This window comes from Anguilla rostrata, chromosome 7, assembly GCF_018555375.3.
Source record: "Anguilla rostrata isolate EN2019 chromosome 7, ASM1855537v3, whole genome shotgun sequence".
Classification (NCBI taxonomy): domain Eukaryota; kingdom Metazoa; phylum Chordata; class Actinopteri; order Anguilliformes; family Anguillidae; genus Anguilla; species Anguilla rostrata.
In genome coordinates this window covers 11,250,760-11,270,449 of record NC_057939.1, presented here as the reverse complement: position 1 = coordinate 11,270,449, position 19,690 = coordinate 11,250,760, and the positions used below count along the sequence as shown (strand labels likewise).

General features: G+C 48.2%; 1 protein-coding gene across 6 annotated transcripts in view; it reads left to right on the top strand.

The window, feature by feature from the left end:
- Positions 1–18,176, top strand: part of pot1 (protection of telomeres 1 homolog) — a 67,740-nt gene extending 49,564 nt beyond the window's left edge. For 3 of the 6 annotated variants that reach the window (XM_064342793.1, XM_064342797.1, XM_064342798.1), the window contains exons 11-20: positions 10,832–11,064; positions 11,623–11,696; positions 11,938–11,964; positions 12,621–12,777; positions 13,920–14,104; positions 14,465–14,600; positions 15,482–15,561; positions 16,545–16,651; positions 17,066–17,171; positions 17,805–18,176. In XM_064342793.1, the coding sequence (XP_064198863.1) occupies positions 10,832–11,064; positions 11,623–11,696; positions 11,938–11,964; positions 12,621–12,777; positions 13,920–14,104; positions 14,465–14,600; positions 15,482–15,561; positions 16,545–16,651; positions 17,066–17,171; positions 17,805–17,917 (1,218 nt within the window). In that variant the 3' untranslated portion in view covers positions 17,918–18,176. The remainder of the gene's footprint in view (positions 1–10,831; positions 11,065–11,622; positions 11,697–11,937; positions 11,965–12,620; positions 12,778–13,919; positions 14,105–14,464; positions 14,601–15,481; positions 15,562–16,544; positions 16,652–17,065; positions 17,172–17,804) is intronic. The other 3 variants (XM_064342796.1, XM_064342795.1, XM_064342794.1) reach the window with 3 other exon arrangements.
- The last annotated feature ends 1,514 nt before the right edge of the window (positions 18,177–19,690 follow it).

Here is a 19,690-nt window from a genome sequence, read left to right as displayed (position 1 = left end):
CTTTCCCAAGGATGAGGGAATGAATAGAAATATCCGAGCAGTATCAGTTTCTTATACTTGTATCTCCAATTATTGTGTGTGAAATGGATGGGGGCCAGTGACGCAGCGCTGAGCGGCTGAATAATGTGTGGTGAGGGCGGCCCATTAGGATAAGGAAGCAAGGTGGAGGCTAGATTAATGTGCGGAGGGGAAAGAGTGTGAATCGATCTGTCACAGCTCCCTGCTGCAGCAGGCATGGGGCTCCGCACGGCCTAGTGTCTGTAATACTGTCGCTGCAGACGTCCACGCGCACACAGGCATACACAGACCACTCACACACACATACACAGACCACACCCACTCACACTCACATACATGTACGCAGACCACACCCACTCACACTCACATACATGTACACAGACCACACCCACTCACACTCACATACATGTACACAGACCACACCCACTCACACTCACATACATGTACACAGGCCACACCCACTCACACTCACATACTTCTACACAGACCACACCCACTCACACTCACATACATGTACACAGGCCACACCCACTCACACTCACATACATGTACACAGGCCACACCCACTCACACTCACATACTTCTACACAGACCACACCCACTCACACACATGTACCCAGACCACACCCACTCACGCTCACATACATGTACACAGACCACACCCACTCACACTCACATACATCTACACAGACTACACCCACTCACACTTTTCACACTTGCGTAGATCCACATATGCTCATGCAGACACACAAACACGCTTACAAAGGCACACACAAACGCACGTCATGTCCACCCACATGTACCTCGCACTCGCGCACACAATCGAATGCCCATGAGTACACACAAACACACATGCATTGGACTTGCATACAAAGAAACGACAATTTTCCTTATGATACCTAATACCATCTCGTGTGCAGAGACTTTGAGAGTAGATCTCCAGCCTGTATATATTAGATCTTTATCATGGGGAGATGAGGAGTCGATCTTTACCCTGAGAATGTGCCGTAGAGAATACGCAGATATGAGATGAAATGTGCTTATCCTCTTGTAGATAACCACATGATAAAGATCTACCCTCAGTGGTGAGGGAAGTGACAGACAGGGGGAGATAATGTTCTAATCGGTATGCTAAACAAGCAGAGCTAGCTGAAGATTCTGTCACTTGTCATCGATTCCACTCCACAAAGGAATCAGCTTGAACAAGTCCTTCCTAATTTGTGTGCTTTACAGGAACCAATGAACCAATGAAAACAAAGTCCTTCCTCAGTTGTGCGTTCCACAGGAGCCAATGGAAACTAGTCCTTCCTCAGTTGTGTGTTCCACAGGAACCAATGAGAACAGGCCCTTCCTCCTTAGTAGGTTTCGCAGGAAACTGAGACTACTCCCTGCTCCAAACAGCAGGGATGCTTTCAGATAGCACAGCTATTGCAGCAGAAGTAACGGAATATGTAGCAGGCAGTAGTTGGTCTTCATAAGTCATGTTTTTATAGTGATAATGGTACTGCAGCGCTCTGTGCTGGTTGTGATATGATTCCAGTAACAGCCTGACTGTAATGCAGCCTGCAATGTACTAGTACAATAATTCATTCTATTCTGCATTCTGCTGTGTGTTTGGGTTGTGTTTATGCACAGGTCTCTCTCTCTCTCTCTCTCTCTCTACTTCTCACCTTATCTCTCCTTCTTCTTCTCTTCTCTCTCTCTCACCTCTCCACCTCCCCTCTCTCTCTCTCTCTCTCTCTCTCTCTCTTCACCTCTCTCACCCTCCCTCTCTCTCTCTCTCTCTACCTTGCTCACCCTCTCTCTCCTCCTCTCATACCTTCTCTCTCTCTCTCTTTCTTTCTTTCTCTCTCTCCCCCTCCCTCCCTCTCGGCACACCCGCTCTCAGGGCTCAGACATTTTGGCTCGCAGTTTTACTCCACTTTGTGCTGAGGCTGCAGAAGCCGGTCCCACTTTTCCCCACCTGCTTGGTTCCAGGGCCCTGGTGTGTGCAGTCTGGAGGTGGCTAATTTGTCATTGTACATGTGTACCTTATCTAAATGCGTGCATTAATTACCCCCAAGATCCGATCCGCAGATGTTTCGGCTTTACGTGCTTTGCACAGACCTCATTTTCAATTTGCTCTTATTGTTTGCAGTCTGCTTTAGAGATTAGTAATGCCTGTTTACTCGCGTTTAGTTCGCAGGTTTTTGGCACTTTGCTCGTTCCCTCTGTCTCTGCCCAACTAGGGAACTGTGAGTGTTATCTCCTGCTCTCTGCAGTTAGTCTCTCTCTCTCTCTCTCTCTCTCTCTCTCTATCTCACTCTCTCTGTCTCTCTCTCTCTCTCTCTCTCTCTCAGAAGCCTTCAGGTTCTGTTCCCAGTTGATACATTTGAGGTACCTTACCCAGTGAGGCCATTTAAGGATTTTGGTGGCCTGTAGCGGAATGTCATAGCGAAGTGATGCCGTTAGTGTCGCCTTTATAACTGTCAGTAAAAAAGGTAGAAGTGTACCTGGAGAACAGCACAGCCGAAAACAGTAACGTGACCGTAATAACTGCGCATTATTGAATACATAATTATGAAATTGATTTGCTGTCCTTACCTTCAGTTGTGAGTTAAAAGGGCATTATTTACAGCTGAAAATGCAAAAAATAAGTTTATTGCTGCACGCCGGTGTTCATTTTGGGTGGATAGAAATAATGGATTGGATGTAATGCACCGGACATGCCTGGCTGGATGTCTAAGTACTGGCTCACCTGGCTGGATGTCTAAGTACTGGCTCAGGTTAGAAAGGCTATCTGTCTATCCAGCCTTCCACCTCTGCATGTGCCCCTGTAGTGGGTCAAGTGCTGTGCAATTTCATTTGTATTAGTCTAGAACCCCACAGCTCCATACATCTTGTGTCATTGGTCACGTATTCGCATATCTTATTGGTCACTGCTCCCCTCATTTCCTATTTCCTGCCAAAACAGCGTGTTGGGGATCAGCACGGCAGCTTTTCTTATAATGCATTAGAACTAGACTGCAGAAGCTGAAGAGGCATCGAAGAGACCTCAATTTTACGACTGTCCCGGTAGAAATGATTCCAAAGCACACTATAAAGTGCATACCCCAGTGAATCTCCTCAGTGATTAAATTGGCATAAGCCAGCTCACCGAGTCTTTTTCTGAATATGTGCACCTATATTTTCTTATAGGCTATATTCTTACAGTCTTTTTTGGCCAAAAAACAGCAAAACACCATATGCTGTCTATGCTGCTCCACTGTTGCGTTTTAATAGCAAACTGACATTGTTAACGGTACTGGAACTCATCCGTCCCCTTAACCGTTCAGTGTTTGGCTCCCCCCCCCTCCCAGCTCATCGTCCCTTGTTCTGTTGAGCGAACCGCAGTGAGCAGATGGATTAGCCAATGTGGGGGCGGTGCAAGGCTTTTGGAGGTCTGGACACTGATAGATCATTGTGTAACACTTTTGAGTTCAAATTTGTTACACCTTTGTAAAATACACAGTTTTTATTTGTAGACAAACATGAAAGGTGCGAAGGCCCGTTTACACAGTTGGAAATCTTACCTTTTATCACTGGCTGAAATATTTCATCTGGAACACAGAGCAGTGTTTATACGAACGGTCGGTAGTTCCAGCTGACACTTCATTAGACTTGAGCATCGCTTAGTTTGATGAACCGAGGGTCAGGTGACCAAGAGTCATGCGAAGCAGTTTGTGGAGTGGACGATTAGCCCTGTGACGGAGTGGCAGTTTGTACAAATTTGTGTCGCCACTCTCTTCGTAATAACTCTCTTGCTTGTCTTTACGCAGTGTGAAAGGATCGCATCCAGAGCCTAATCTAATCGCACTTGACATCGATTAAAATCCATTCATCTTCCAGTGTGTGGCTTTACGTGTTGCGCTGGCCAGCAGAGGGAAGTGCCCGGTGAACCCACAGTGTTGAACTTTTGTGTCCAGTCGTGTGAAGATTACCTTGCTGGGATTCAGGATGGACATGTAGGAACGTTACCTGCCATTGTGGATGAATGCGGGGTCTTGCTTGGGATTCAGGATGGAGGTTCAGGAAACTCATTGGGGATTCTGGATGATCATATGACCTTTGACCTTTGCAGTTCGTTGCGTTTGGCCAGGTAGCAGTGCTGCTGGTAGGATGATGTACGATCATCTGTCTGTGACCTCATCAGCCCTCAGACATGTCCTGTGTGTGTGTGTGTGTGTGTGTGTGTGTGTGTGTGTTTTTGTGTGCGTTCATGTACACATGTATGTGCATGCTTATACGCACGTATTGTGCATGATTGACTGTATGAGTGAGGATGCTTTTGTCAATGTGAGCTTGTGTAAGAGTGCTCTTATGAAATCGGACAGTGTTACACTGCATAGTCAAATTGTGGCGAGAACACAGCACAGAAATATATGCTAATGAGTGTAATGTGATTTCATTGCCATGGCATTCATTTCCTACAAATGAAATGCTGTAGCTGACCCAACAGTTTACTTTATCTGAATTATTAACGGAATGCTTATTACCATTCCAGCAGGGAGCACACATCCTCCCCCACACATCCACTGGGTGACTGGGTGGTCTGCTGCTTTCCATGAATATGCAAATATGTACAGTACAGTGAGCTCCATAATGTTTGGGACAAAGACTTTTTTTTCCTTGATTTGGTAATATTTCAATGTAATAAATGTTACCGATTTCCTAACAAAAATGGAAACTGAATGTAGTTTGTAAATGTAGTGTATGTATGTGCATTTGCGTATGTGTGTCTGTATGTATGCACACTTGTGTGTGTGTGTATGCGTGTTTTTATGTGGGCTTGTGCGTGCGTGTGTATGAGCTGGCAGAGTAATGAGCATTTCTGTTCACCATTAGTCAGTGGAATACGAGCTAATGAATGCTTCTGCTGCACCCTGGGAGTCGGGAATTGGTGTCACAGGGCTAATCTGAGTGTGTGATTGGTCCCTTGAATCACAGCGCACGACAGCGATCACACAATCAGCAGTGAGAGGAGCAGCGCGCGCCACGCAAGATCAGCCCAAAGCCATCCCGGCCGCGGCATGCTGCGTGATTCATGGAAGGCATTAGCGGCATCCCCGCGTATCGCGCGTGATGGAGGCAATCGCAGATTGGCACGGAAAGGCGGCGTCTGAGTGATTATCGCGACCATACCACGCCATTGCCTTATTTTCCACAGTACATTAACGTTTAGGTAAAAATAACCAGTGAAACCGTGCATGCAAATTGGATTGTTGCGTTACAGCAGAATGGGCGCGACTCAGTAACCGCGTTTTAGCCCGGCTTTATAAAAAAAAGTATCATTTTTGAAATTTATTCGCGTAATGGTGACAAACGATGTCCCACCTGCTTTGCATCTTGTGGGAATACACGGGTCGTTTGTTTACGAATCGTCTTGAGGAACGGCGAACAGAAAATCCGGGGCTGCTCAGAATAATTCCGTCGTAATGGCAGCACTTTAAAATCTCCAGTAACTAATGTTGGTGAATGGAAAACGCTCTGACGGGATGGTTTCAGCCCCTGTCGCCGTAGAAGCTCTGGCGGGGACTTTTATGAATCGCCCCTGCTGTGTTTTATTCACATGGCTAACATAATGGGTTTTTGTGGCACAGAGCAGGGCCTGATGTTGTATAGAGAGGTCTTCTGGGGGAGAAAAAAAAGTGTGTTCTTGTCTTAAAGGGAACATGAAACGAGGGTAGGATTGCTCTCTTGGCTTGAAGCAGACGTGGGGAGACTGGGTTCGACTGTGGACCGCAATCATTAAAACGGTTGTAAACGTTTGGGACGACATCATTTGCATTTATTTTTGAGTCTGTAGCGTTATGTAGCTGAAAATAGAAGGGAAAAAATTTGCAGCCTTTTATTTTAATGGAAAATAGATCTTTGGCTTTGAACATGTGCGGTACACGCAGAATCTGAAATATCCAATTAGATGGTAATTATTATGTTTTTTAATGAGTAAGCAAGCATTTGACTAATAAATACTGTGGTTTTATTTCCTATCATTTGAAGAAATGTCTACAGCTCTCCAGTAAGAATTCACTTTAAACAGATTCAAGTGAATTAAAATGGCTGCAAGCAGGAATGGAACATTGGTCCTTTTCACTGAACACTGAAGTGGGCAGATGTTCATCCAGGTAGTTTGAATTATGAATAGCAGGAAAGGTGCAGAGACAAAATAACAAAGCGCTGTAATTACAGAAGCAGCTGTACTGTAACTTGTTTGGCTGAACGGCTGAAGTGAACTGCCAAATGCACATTTATGAGAAAGTGCTCAATGTAAACTATGGGTAAGCAGCAAAGCAGAGCTAAAATGAAGAAATTATGTGGCCATTATGGGTCCCTGAGGAACTAGTGACTTAAAGGATTGCTAAGTCTTCCAAAGCCAATTTAATTAGTGAAACTCTAACTCCTTTGCCTTAATGATTATGTTTGTGTTTGTGTAGTACATGAAAAATATAGCCCATATTAAAGTTGAAAAAAATAATACTTTCCATCACTGTTGTGGAATTTGTTTAAGTAGATAAGTATTTTTGAAGAGATTTAATTTCAGATAAGAAGTCTTATGATATACGGAATATCCACTTCCCCTAAACAGGCTGAATCCTGGCGCTTTCTCTCTCTTCTACTGATTGCCGAACAGGCCATAATAAACAGCCTTATATAAGACAGCGGTAACCGTCGGTTTTAATGGTATTGTGGGTTGCCATTAGAGTTGTTTCTCTCCCAGATTCCTTTTTTTTTTTTCCAGTTCTTTTTTTCGGCGCGCACTCTCTGCTCTTGAATTATTTTTTTTTGCCATTTATAAAAGGAAAGTCTGGCCAGGCAGGTATTTTTCCTTTGTCAAAAGAAACTGTTTTGGGGGGCTGTTTATCCACTACGCGGTCAGTGAGAATGCAAAGCGTTCTCATCCCCCAGACAGAAGGGCTTCTGCTTCAGGGTTAGTACTTCACTTAACGTGCCATTATGCATTCGCCTGACAGGCTCTCCTAGCCGAGCTGACCCACATTGGTGATGGGCTGCCCACTAGAGCAGCTCGTGCTGAGGGTGCTTATTTGAAACAATTCAGGTCGAGCACCTTGCTCATGGCAAATGGCAGCAGTGCAGCAGTGATGTGCCTGGGATTTGAACTTACAATATACTGGTTTTTGCCTGCATAGCCTGTACTCCAAATCCCCCAATCCCCGACCTCCCCACTCCACCCAACCCCAAGCCCCCCCCCCCCCCCCCCCCCCCCCCCTTCCCCCCAGTGGGCTAGTAGTGAGAAGACATCTGGTGCTGAGGAGAATAATAGCAGAGGCTGGTCTCGCCTCTCTCCCTGTTGTTGTCTAACAGGACCAAGATGAGAGTCTGAGCCACAAATCTCATGGTTAATGGAACCTACAGAGAGGACAGTAATACCGCGGCAGACAGGAGTGGCTCGTGATTTAGATGGGGGGGCTGGGAGGGTGGGGTGGGGTGGGTGCCGGCGCTGTCGGTAAGAGATTTGGGGCCGGATTTAGCGCCCCTGGCTGTGTGCGGGGCGGGTGTTTACAGGAGCCCGGGTGTGGCCGGGCCCGACGCCGCAGCTGAGCAGCCTGTGCTTTTCGCAGCTCCTCCTCTGGGGAATCGATTTTCCGCGGAATTAAAATAAAAAATAAAAAATGTGACAAAAAAAAAGCGGCAGCGCTCGGGCTGAGGTTGTTGAAAGGAGCCGGTGACTGTGTGCCTCTTAAATACCACGCGGCGGAAAATGCGGCCCGTATCGATCCCCCCCATCGCGTATTCACAGAGGACGCCGCCGCGCATTGTGGAGAGCCCCGGAAAATATCGGAAAAGGGGCGACGCGGCTGTTCTGAATTCCTCTCCGAGGCGCGTGGGGCGGGGAGCTCTTTCTCCGGCGCGCTGCTGATTGGCCGGACGGAGCGGGCGGGCGGGCGAGCAAGCGGGCGCGTGCGGCGGAGAGCCACGCGCAGGCCGTGCCGCGCTCCTGCGGATTCCCGCTAATTCCGCGCCGCTCGCTTCGTCGCAGAACGCCTCCGACACCTGGCCTGGGAACCGTGCCGCAAAGCCGTCCTGTGCTCTGGTGAAGTGGAGGAGCCTCTTCCTGGCGTGCGACAGATAGCACAGCGCTGCTGCGTGCTGTAGCAGTTACGTAATTAAATTTGTTACTGAAAGTCTCCAGGTGCAAACCCCGGCCATGTACTCATGAAGCCTGAAGTGCTTCTGTGATTAACCAACTGTGTACGAACTTGGAATAGTTGAGATGTAAAACTTGACTATTAAAAGGTTGGAAGTTACCTACTTTGTCCAGCTCCAAAGAAAAAACTATGGGTTACCAATGACAATAAAAATACTAGGTAACGTTAAAAACTTAAAATACTTGCATGGCACAGCTGCAGGGAGGAAAATAAGAGTATTATAAACCGGAGCAGGCTGGCCTGCTGCTGCTGTAAGAGCTCAGTTTGACGCGTGCTGCTATTCAGTCTGACAGGGCCAGCTGGACGCGGAGGTGCAGGGTTATGGATCGGACCCTGGGCTCCTGAGCAGAGGCAGTCAGCGCTGCAGGTGCGAGCTGACGGGAGAGACCGGTGATGGCGGGGCCGGAGAGTAAAACCAGTGAGCGCGGTGCACCGGCAGGGGGGCGGGGGAGGGACGCTCGCCTACCGTAACGCCGCGAGCGCCGTCCGCACGCTTTCCCCCCCACCGCCCGGGAGGGGAATCGGGGAGAGCGCCCCGATGGCCGCCAGCCCGCGGAGCTCAGCCGCGAGAAAGCCCAAAAACACCACGGCGGTGCCGCCACTCGGGTCCCGGCAGGGCCGGCCGCGGCGCGGTGGGGGGGGACCCAGGTGCAGCTGTCACGCCCCGGCGCTTTGCCTCAGTCTGGCGGGCGGGGGTGTCGTCCCCGCGCTGGAGTGGCAGCCTGTGGAGTCAGCAGTTGGGGATGGGAATTAATGATGCAGCAAATCAGTGTCTCTGCTCGCACGGTGCTCAGACAACACAGTGGCAACACATTCAACCCTGCATTCCCCAGAAGGGTATTACTGGTGCCTGGAGCAGCTCCAGAGGGGAGTGGCATAGCTCCAAAGGGGAGTGGCCTCACTCCAAAGTTTAGCATAACCCTAACCCGCCCCTTTGGAGCTAGGCCATTCCCCTTTGGAGCTAGGCCCCTCCCATTTGTAGTGGCTTCATGTGCCAATAACACATGCTTGGCAGTGACTTAGCATTCAGACTGCTTTCATACAGCACATTCCAATCTGCACTGCCTTTGCATTTGTCCCGCGATAGGACTCCTTTCACAAATAACCCATTTTAAAATGAATTCATGTTTCCATTCACTCCACATCAATGCTCCCCATTTGTACTGTTTTAAAAATGTCTTGTTCGCACTGAATTCGCACTGTTCAGGCCTATTCACAGTGTTCACATATTTGTTTAACAATGCATTCACTTCAGACCTCATGCGTTCTATGCTCACCTCAAAAACCAGAACTACTGAGAGCGGAATCACGAGCAGTGTCAACAACACCTCACCACAACGTCAGCATGCCGCACCGTAATAGTCAGCAAGGCCACGGACATGTTAGCCGTTTTCACCCACCGAACGTCGCAGAAGCACTGAAGTCATGCGTAACGTGTGTTACCCAAGACCGGCTGTACGGTTAATGCTCAGACTGGGAACGGACACTCTGACGAGAGCCATGGCTGCGTGTTAGAGCTGCATTCGGATGTAAAACGCGTAATGTATCGCAGGTAAAACCTCGGGCGATCAGTGACGGAATAGCAGGGTCTGGTCTTCGGCAGGCTGTAGCAGCAGACCCTGCTACTCCAGTGGGGGTCTCGGCTTTAGTTAATCGCTTCCTCCCGCGGTTGTAATTGTGCCGTATTTCACCGGGTGACCAGCGTGAGTTTGCCTCGATATCACAGCGCCCTCTGCTGCCCGCCAATTCAAATGTCAAATTTTAATAATGCATTAATATATCGACAAGTCATGAAAACAGTTTCCCCAAGGGCAAAAGCAAAAATAGTTAAATCTTTAATTTCATCATGTCAAAGCTTTTCGACCAAACATGTACATAGGCAGATCATTCACATGTACTTTTTCGTTCGTAAGTATTGGACAGTGACATAATTTTTGTCGTTTTGCGTGTGTGTGTGTGTGTGTGTGTGTGTAAAAAAATCCCCCCCCAGCAATAGCATTTCATCTGTATTACAAACAGTGTTTTCTTGAATGTTATTTAAAAAATGCACAAACTCAGTCTGTCAGGAGGATATTAAATTAGCATGTGGGTTCAGCTCATCATCCCTCTGGGTTATTTTCCAACTTAAACGGGATGAAAATCACAGCCCGTTTTGGAAAATGAAAGCACAAGTCTGTCTGGGACCACATACTGCATCTACATAGGAAAGCTAATCTGAAGGCCTGCTTAAATGATCAGAATGCATTGCGTTTCTGTTTAACCTGTTGCTAATTACCGTAGGGTTTTAGGTTTTGAATCCTTGGTTTGGATATTCTGATGGTAGCATCTTAAATTTGAGTTAAAAAGCTTGTATAATGAGTGGATATACACAAGGTTAATTGCCATGTGTCAACATTTTAATGTTGTTAGCATTTGTGGGATTGCAGAAATGCAATCTCTTGGTATAATGTCAATTGAGACAAGCTTCAATGTACAATTTAGATTATTAAAAGTAATCTTTCCTGTGTGTGTGTGTATATGTATATGTATGTTTGTTTGTGTGTGTGTGTGTGTGTGTGCACGTGCGTGTGCGTGTGTGTATGTGCACGTGTGTGTGTGCTTGGGTGCGCGTGTGCGTATCTCCACAGCCTGGCTCCTACCTTCGCATCTACAACCTTCACGCTGTACCACAGAGTGCAGAGATGCCACCTGGGGACGGGGAGGGTGGAGCGAGCGAGGCAGGTGGGGCGAGCGAGGAGGGCGGGGCGGGCGGGGCGGGCGGGGGAGCCCCCCTGGCGTTCCACCTGCACTGTGGCACGGCGTACGGCCGGGGGATCCGGGTCCTGCCCGAGGACAGTCCCGACCTGCAGGAGCTCAAGAGGTGGGTTCGTTTTTTTTAATTTTTTTTAAATCACCAGCCAATCAGAAGGCCGGATTCCAGCACTTCAGTCTGCTAGAGACCACAGTCTGCTTCCCTTGGGGATGGGTGGTGGGCGGAGTTAGTCTCACAACAGATCTCATTGGCTCAGCCTGGTAAACTGTAACCTGGGCCCTTGTACTAGAGCAGTGTTTGGACTGCAGGGGCAGAGATATGCTGGTGAATTAGCCGGGGTGGGAAAAGAGCTCTCGGGCAGGTAGCACTGTGGGAGCCAAATTTAACACCCCTACTTCCTTACAGGACAGTCTGTCCTGACGTTTTTGACGGGGACATTGAGAGCCGTGTGAACATATGTTAATGGAATGGGGTTGGGAATATTATTTTGACAAGGTACTTTCTCTCTCTCTCGAGCTCACATTTAAGTTGAGTGTTGTTGACACGCGCTTACTGTTGGCAAATTGCTACAGTGGGAATGTGGGAAATCTCCACTTCCCTTCCGACATCTCTCTCTCTCTCTCTCTCTCGCTCTCCGTTTCTCTCTCTCTCTCCAACTTTTCTCAGGAGACTGGAGTCAATGGAAAATGATGTGAGTGATTCCTCATTAATTGAGTGGTGCACCCCTCCAGAGTCCCTGGGTAAGAGTCCTGCATTTGCGGGTCATCCCGTCCCCCTTCTGTGAACGTACCCCTATTGGCCATTTTAATATAACACCTGTCAGACATTTTGATGTTGCGTGGTGATCATGTGTTTTGTGTGCATTTTTTAAAAAATTTTTAAAGGCGACAAGAAGCAGTACCGAAAATATTTTTAGAGCGACCACAAATAGCAAGCGCAGATGTTTTTATTTTGCATGTTTTTTTTTCTCTCTTATTTCAGATGCTGAACCAGAGAACTGTCTAACAGGTGAGAATTGCTACTGAAGGGTTGTTGGCACCTTATCCTTGTCAGAGCCACTGCTTTGTGCAGTATGGAGCCTCCGAAATCGAGTTCTTGGCCTTTTTACCTTTTTTCTGTTGCGGGCTTTATTGGATTGCTGGAATCTCAGCTAAATATGTTGTATTGCTGATTTTTTTGTTTATACGGTTTATGTGGTTTCGTTTATTTGTACAACATTTTTGTTGATTTATACAAATATGGAGGCAATGTTAATTAGCGTCTTGGTCAAGGCTATAACAGCAGCACCCGACCTTGGAATCAAACCTGCAACCATGGTTACAGCTTCTGCCCTTTAGCCTGCACGTGCGTGTGTGTGTCTGCATCTGTGTGCGCTTGTGCACATTCTTGTTGTGACCAACCCTCTGTCTTCGTCTTTCTCTTTTCTGTTCGTTTCCTTCATGACCTGTTTACTTGTTTGCTTTATTTCCCTTCTTCCCTCTCCCCTTCCCTCCAGATTTCCTCCCCTCTCTCCCTCTCCCTTTTACCCATCTCTCTCTCTCTCTCTCTCTCTCTCTCTCTCTCCCTCCCTCCCTCCCTCCCTCCCTCCCTCTCCCCTCAATGCTGGGAGTGCAGCCTTGCAGTATGTGTTCCTGACATGTGCGTGTGTGTGTGTGTGTGTGCAGTGCGGACATGTGACCACGAGCTGGAGTGTGTGACACTGGCCTGTGTGAAGAACAGCCCGCCTCCTCGAGTGTTCCATGTGCGGGCGAGGCTGCGGTCCTACCAGCCTGAGAGGCTCTGCCAGGCCCTGAAGCTCCACTGCCCCAAGTGCAGAGCGCTGTGAGTCTCACGCACACATACACGCACATACATGCACATAAACCCATACATACATGCACATAAACCCATACGCACACGCATATATACCCATACACACACAGACACTCACACGCACAAACACCCGTGCATACACACACATACACCCATACACACACATACACCCATACACACACAGACACTCACACGCACAAACACCCATACACACATGCACATACACCCATACACACACATACTCACGCAAACATGCACATAAACCCATGCACACACGCATGTACGCCAACGCACGGGTAAATGCACACATCCACAAACACGAATGCGCATACACGCCGGAACACGCACACAAAAACACACATGCACGCGTGTGCACACGTGAGTGCAGACACACTCAGTGTTCCTGTTGCAGAGCGTGTGACTCACACTGGCCTTGTTCTGTGCACCTTTTCCGGTCGGGGGATGTGGAATATTGTCAGTCTGGTCACGTCCCTTCATTTATTTTCCCCCTGTATATAGTACTTCCCTTTCTTTTTCTGAATAGGTCTAATCTCTCCGTCAACACAACTGGCAAGCCTCATTAGTACACTGTGGGCTGCCCCGACTGAAATGAATGGACATCATGTCATTTCAGTTCTGCAATGCGAAAATTGCCAAATCATTGCTCTGTTTTCCCCCCTTTGATCAGATGGGCCGTGTAAGTGATGCCATCGTTCAGTCACCTTTCTATCTGTGGGTGATTGGCCTTGACTGATATTTAGTTGAAGCTGTGTCTTTGGACCACTGTGTAAAGACAGGTGATGTTTCCGCACATATCTGTGACTCCCAGCTGAAAGGGATACGGAAGAGGGTGTTAGGTCAGTGAGGTCACGTCAACACCTCTCTCTCTCTCTCTCTCTCTCTGGATGTCCCTGAAGTAGACTTCAGCTAGAAAGCCCCTTCTTTCTTTTGTTGGTCAATTCCTGAATGTTGTTCTAGATAAGCAGCAGTTAGAGTTTCCCGTGCTTGAACAAGCATGCCGACGGCACAAAAAACACCCAAGCAAGATGGCACCTTGTAGCGGCACCTTGTCTCCATCGCTTGGTTTTCCGTGTTGGATTTGTTGGATGTTCTCACATTGTCAGCTCTGTCTCTGCGCCTGGTCCCTTCAGACAGGACGTCCCAGATGAGGAGACCATAGCGAGCGTGTTTCAGGAGGCTTTGAGCGAGGCGGGGTGCTGCAGTGAGCCCTGGGCCTTCACGGGGCACCTGGACACCTCCGACCCGGGACGAAGGATCAGCGTGCGCTGGTGCAGGGGCATGGAGAGGGGGCCCAATCGGCTGGTCTTCGTGGAGGGTGAGAGTGGCGGAGTATTTCTGGGCCCCATCGACTTAACGTTACAGAGCAGGCCTGGCCTGGATGGGTATGCTGGGTGTGTGGCGCTGGTCTGTCACTGTGCTCTGAGCTCACAGACATCTTAGCTCACAGACCACTGAAGTACACCAGGCCCTCAGTTTTCTTAGTTCACAGACCACTGAAGTGCACCAGGCCCTGAGGTTTTCTTAGCTCACAGATGTCTGAAGTGCACCAGGCCCTGAGGTTTTCTTAGCTCACAGATGTCTGAAGTGCACCATCCCTTAAGGTTTCTTAGCTCACGGTTGCCTGAAGTGAACCATGCCCTGAGTTTTCTTAGAGCCATTCAGTGCCTTTTCACAGGGGCCACCTTCCAGGAGATGTGTCAGATGTTGGAGGAGCAGACGAGCATGGTGCCTGTGAGGTCATCGGACGGGAGAATGACACTGCTGGACCTCTCCGCCCCCTTCCTTTTCCAAGGCCCAAAGCGAAACTATGGGTTTGTCCTCAAACTCTTTTTTTCCCCCAACTCGTTTTTGCACGGCTGATTTATTTCACTCTTCTTCACTGTACTTCTGGGAGTTCAGAGATTCACTTGGGCTAAGATTAAAGAATTTCTCACCTATACATTTCCTACTTCTGTGGCACTTTTATCTTTTCGTTCCTAAAAATGTAAGAGAACATTATCCACCGAACTTTATGCATGGAGAACTGCACATCGGTTTTCTTTTACATCAGGCGAAATGTATTTGATGTCATTTGCTTTCCCTCATGGCCTGGCAGCGTAATCCCGCTGATATTATTGTTAAATTGCCCGGGTAAGCTCTGCCAAAAAGTCCTTGATGACTGTTATTCGCCGCCAAGAGTGGCGGTGTGTCCGTGATGATGCAGCGTTTTATAAAAGTCATTCAGAATTTATTTTCACTGCATTTTCACATAAAACGTAATCCAGTGTCCACTGTTGTAGAGGGAAAAATAATCATTTAACATCATTCATTTCCCCTTAAAGCGATTTTTCCTTGCCTTCTACCAGAGCACCATTAAGTGTGATAATGTTGCTACCGCTGACCAATGTTAAATGTGCCGTGGTGATTGATTCGCAAAACTATTTGTGTTTAATTTTGAAGCATTTAGAGGGAGCAGCCTGTCAATAACAATTAGCAAAGCCAACTGTATATCATATTTTGACGTTTACAAATTTCTGCACATATATACTGTACATATATACATACAGTGTACAGTATCCCATGAAAGACCAAGGAGTGTCCAGAGATACATATAGTAGACTCATATGGTGTATGTATGTATTTATTGAGGAGCATTATGCTCCATTTGGTGCCTTGTTCAGTGGTAGATGGCGCTGTGGTGTCTGTGTTCCAGCTGCAGGCGGTGCTCCCAGCTGAAGCACGTGGAGCTGAACCCGCAAGAAAAGACGGAGGAGATCGAGGGAATCGCGGAGGGTAGGGCACACCCCCCCCCCCCCCCCCGGACCCCGCCTGCGTCACACCGCACCCCTGTGAGCCGGGCCCTGCCACTTCCTGTCCCCGCATATTAGCCACGGTCACCTCTTACACGCAGGGCGCCGAACCCCCCCCCCCCCCCGTCTGGCAGGTCGGCGGTGGCAGAAGAGGATTTGGCAGCACCGGGTCGTGACGTCCCCTCAGAGCTGGTCTTAATGTGTGACCGGTGCTGGAGTGCAGGAGCGTGCTCTCCTTCCAGCGCTCACTTAGCACATTCAGGCTGCTCTGTTACTGTTAGCGCTACAGAAATCTCCCATTACCCAATCACAGATACATTTACAGAAACGATATACAGGAGAAAAGCAATTGATTAAATCCGTTTACAGTTAATTAATAGTGCAACGGAGAGAAAAAACTCTGCTGGATTGTTCAGCCTCGTCTCACTCTCCATCTCTCCATTGTCCCTTTTGCTGTCATTCTCTTAATTTTTCTTTCTCTTAATTTCCTGTGCAACCTTATTTTTACATCTTTCCTCATTCCCTATCTCTCCCAATCACCCCTCCCCCTCCCATTTTTCTCTTTATGGTCTTCTCTTTATTTTTATTTATTTGTTTTTTCCGTTTTTTGGTTGGACTTCTATCGGTTTTTCTCATGTTTGTGTTTGAAATACTTGAATAACAAGAATTGTATGTCTCCTTTCACTGTCAAATAAAGGGAATCAAACATCGCTCTATCTCTCCCCCCTCTGTCTCGCTCTCTCTCTCTCCCCCTCTCTCTCTCCCACCCTCCCTCTCTTTCTCTTTCTCTCTCTCCACCCTCTCTCTCCCCCCTCTGTCTCTTTCTCTCTCTAACTCTCCCCGTCTCTTCTCCTCTGTCTCCTTCTCTCTCCTCTCCTCCCCTCTCTCTCTCTCCCCTCTCTCTCTCCTACCACCTCCCTCCCTCTCTTTCTCTCCCCCCCCCCCCCCGTCTCTCGCCCCCATCAGTGCTGGGTGTGCAGCCCTTGCAGTACGTGTTCCTGTTGAAGCTGGCTCTGGAGGATGACAGCGGCCGCCTGGACGCTCTGCTCTGGAATGGCTCTGTGAGGACAGAGGTGGTCTGCCTTCATTCTCATTATGATACATTAAGATGGCCGCCTGTAAGCGTTTCCTCACTGAGCTAGCCAAACGTGTTTAGCGCCTGAGTCAGCCTGACTTCTCCCTGCGCATCCACTCACACTGGCACACCTGCGCAGCAAGCAGCGCGCACACTGAGAGAGACTGCATATATTTCACACACACACATCCCAAGATGCCGCACTGTATACAATCCCAGCTTTTCAGAACCTGACAGTCACTCAGGTATCGCTAACATCTCAGCTGTGCAGCCAGTGCATTGTGAAGGCTTGTTGTGGAAGAGAAAGGGCCCGTCGTGTCTGTCCATCAAGGTTGTGTGTGTTTGTGTTTATGCTCGTCTGTCTGTCAGACCTGTCTGTCTGAGTGGCGGCTGTTTTTTTGTCCTGTTCCAGGAGAGCTTCTTCTGCGTTCCTGCCAGCGACGCTGAAGCCAGCCAGGAGCTCCAGGACTGGATACGGAAGACGCTGGACAAATTGTGCCCACCAGGGGGCCGTCTGGGTAAAAAAAAAAAAAAATGGCAATCGCATTCCCCGGCCTCCTAACGCCGCGAGATGCCGGGGCGGTGAAGAAGAACGATCTCCATCTCGCGTCGTCCTCGCGTCAAACGTGCTCACGGTCACAATATCAATATCAGCTAACAAGGCGTTCCGTCAATATCCGAGGCAGAATACCTTTAACAGGACACGAGCGGGCCGCTGCAGCGAGCAGCCAGCGCTGGGGGGGGGTGGGGGCGGGGACGAGGGGGGGGGGTGAGGGTCTGCTGATGAGCCGTGGCGTGCCAGCCTAGCCTTTTCCTCTCCAGCCGTTTCCCATGAACACGTACAGGGCGGAGTCGACCTCGGGCCCTGCTAGCCTGCGCCACTGCTATTCATTTTCAACACACACGAAGCGGGAACGGCATTAGCAAACAACAGGAAACACTGTCGCGTGCATTTAATCGTATCCTGTACATTTACGTTTGTAGTTTTGCAGTTTTAGCTCTGTCTGGTATCCGGGCAACTTCAACCTGCAATGATAATGTAATAATCTATGGGGGGGGGGGTATTTTCTGTGGGTATTTTTATAAATTGTGTAATATTGTTGAAATCAGCGCACGGAGATGATCGTCCCTCCTGTCTCCCTCTACCCCAAAAGAGCACCCTTGGCTGGACCTGTGCCTGAGGTCGTACACCGTGGAGGAGGACGGTCATCACACGGTCTGTTACCAGATATGCGACACGGTGGTCAAGAGGGCTGACGTCTGACCGCGGTCACCGGTCATAAATCTCCCGCTGTTGCCTGTCAGGTATTTACCTGACCCCTACTCTCCCTTCTGTGGGAGAATTCGGGACGGCGTGTGAATGTGAAGTGGAGAGGACTTGTTAGACCGACAGTGCGTCTTAATGCTTTCTGTACCAGGCCAGCTATACAAACAGACATGTCGATTCATCACGACTGTGTGTGCATGTGGAGGTGTAATGGATAGAACTGACAATAAAATATTATTTTTTCGTATCAACTTTACTGTATCCCAGTGTTATTAATTTCATGCTTTGGAATGCCCAATCGCATTTTTTAATAAACCTGTCACTCATCACTGCAGAACTTTCTGCCAGTTTGGTTGTTAAACTGTGTGATAAGTGTGATGTGTTTTAATATATAAATAATTCATGATTAAATATGCTAAGATAAAAGGTGTTAGGTGAGGCTGTTTTGCTACTTTAGAACAATTCAGAGCATGTTTTTTTGATGAAAAATATTGTGTATTGCCATAGAAGACTTTTGAATTATTGTCCAACCCAATTGAACTCCATCAGTACAAGGATTTCCATTTTGGTCACTGTCTACAGATGTGCATCTGTGCAACCAATCAGATGTGAGGTTCCTATGCCCTCCTGTGTCCCATTTACTGTCTGGCACCTGAAACTTTGGACTGAATTCAAAGGCACTTACATTGTAACTCTGTGACAGAGATGATTTAGGGAATGATTGATTTCGATGACAGGCATGTTGCCAGGTAGTTTTGTGGCGATACACACTGGCTCTGGTGCATAGTGGCATTCCCACACTTGTAACAAGCCCAGTCCTGCCCTATTGCACCACCTAGTGGTGTGTGTGAAACAAGGCTTTATCTGTCGCGGTTCACAATTTGATGTATGCTAAAGGTCCTGTTCTTAAATTACTTAAATTACCAGGTCTAATCTGGTTTCTAACATGATGTTTTTTAAAAAAAATCTTTCCGCAGTTGAAGCCTCTTGGCCAAGACATAATTTCAAATAAGTAGTTGCTCTCAATTGACCCTCTTGGTTATATAAAGTAAAAATAATCCATCACAGGAATTCTTTGGAAAAATACAAGAATAGATTTTTTTTTCTCTATGTGTGTTTTCATCCTTAAACAGAGAAGGCCTTTATTGACGTGTTCATCTTTCCCGAGCTGCCGCTGGTTCTGTCTGTCATCCCATCCTCCCGGTCTCCCCCTGGGCGATGCCCGCCCTGGCTGGCGCGCTGCCAGGCCGGCTGAAGTCGGGCGGGCGCTGTGCCGCCCGCGGGCAGGGTGGGCCGGCCGCGGCGGGGCGGCGGAACGGGCGGGGCAGTCAGCGGGGCGGGTCACGGCGGGGAGCTTTTCAGATTTACCGTGCAGGAGAACTTTCCTCTGCTCTCTGTCTCCTGGCAGACTCCCTCAGATCCCTTCATCTTTCTCTCTTCTGCGCCTGCCTGTTCTGCGGTGTTTTTAACATTTTTATATATCCTGCTTCACAGACCATCGTTCAAAATGAATCAATGAGTCGTTAAGCCATTTGAAGATTTGTGCGTTCTGCCCGTTGAACCGAATCCTTTTCTCCCTTCTAAAACATGCATGCGTTGTTGCCTCTCTGGAATCATGAATCGTTATAACGATGATAACTGAATAGCATTTAAATAAATATGCAGCGTTCTTTATGAGCCGCATGCGGCCGAACACCTCCAGTGGAAGCCAGTCTGAAATTATGTATTCACAAAGGCGGAGCCTGTGTCTCTAATCCAATCGATATGTGC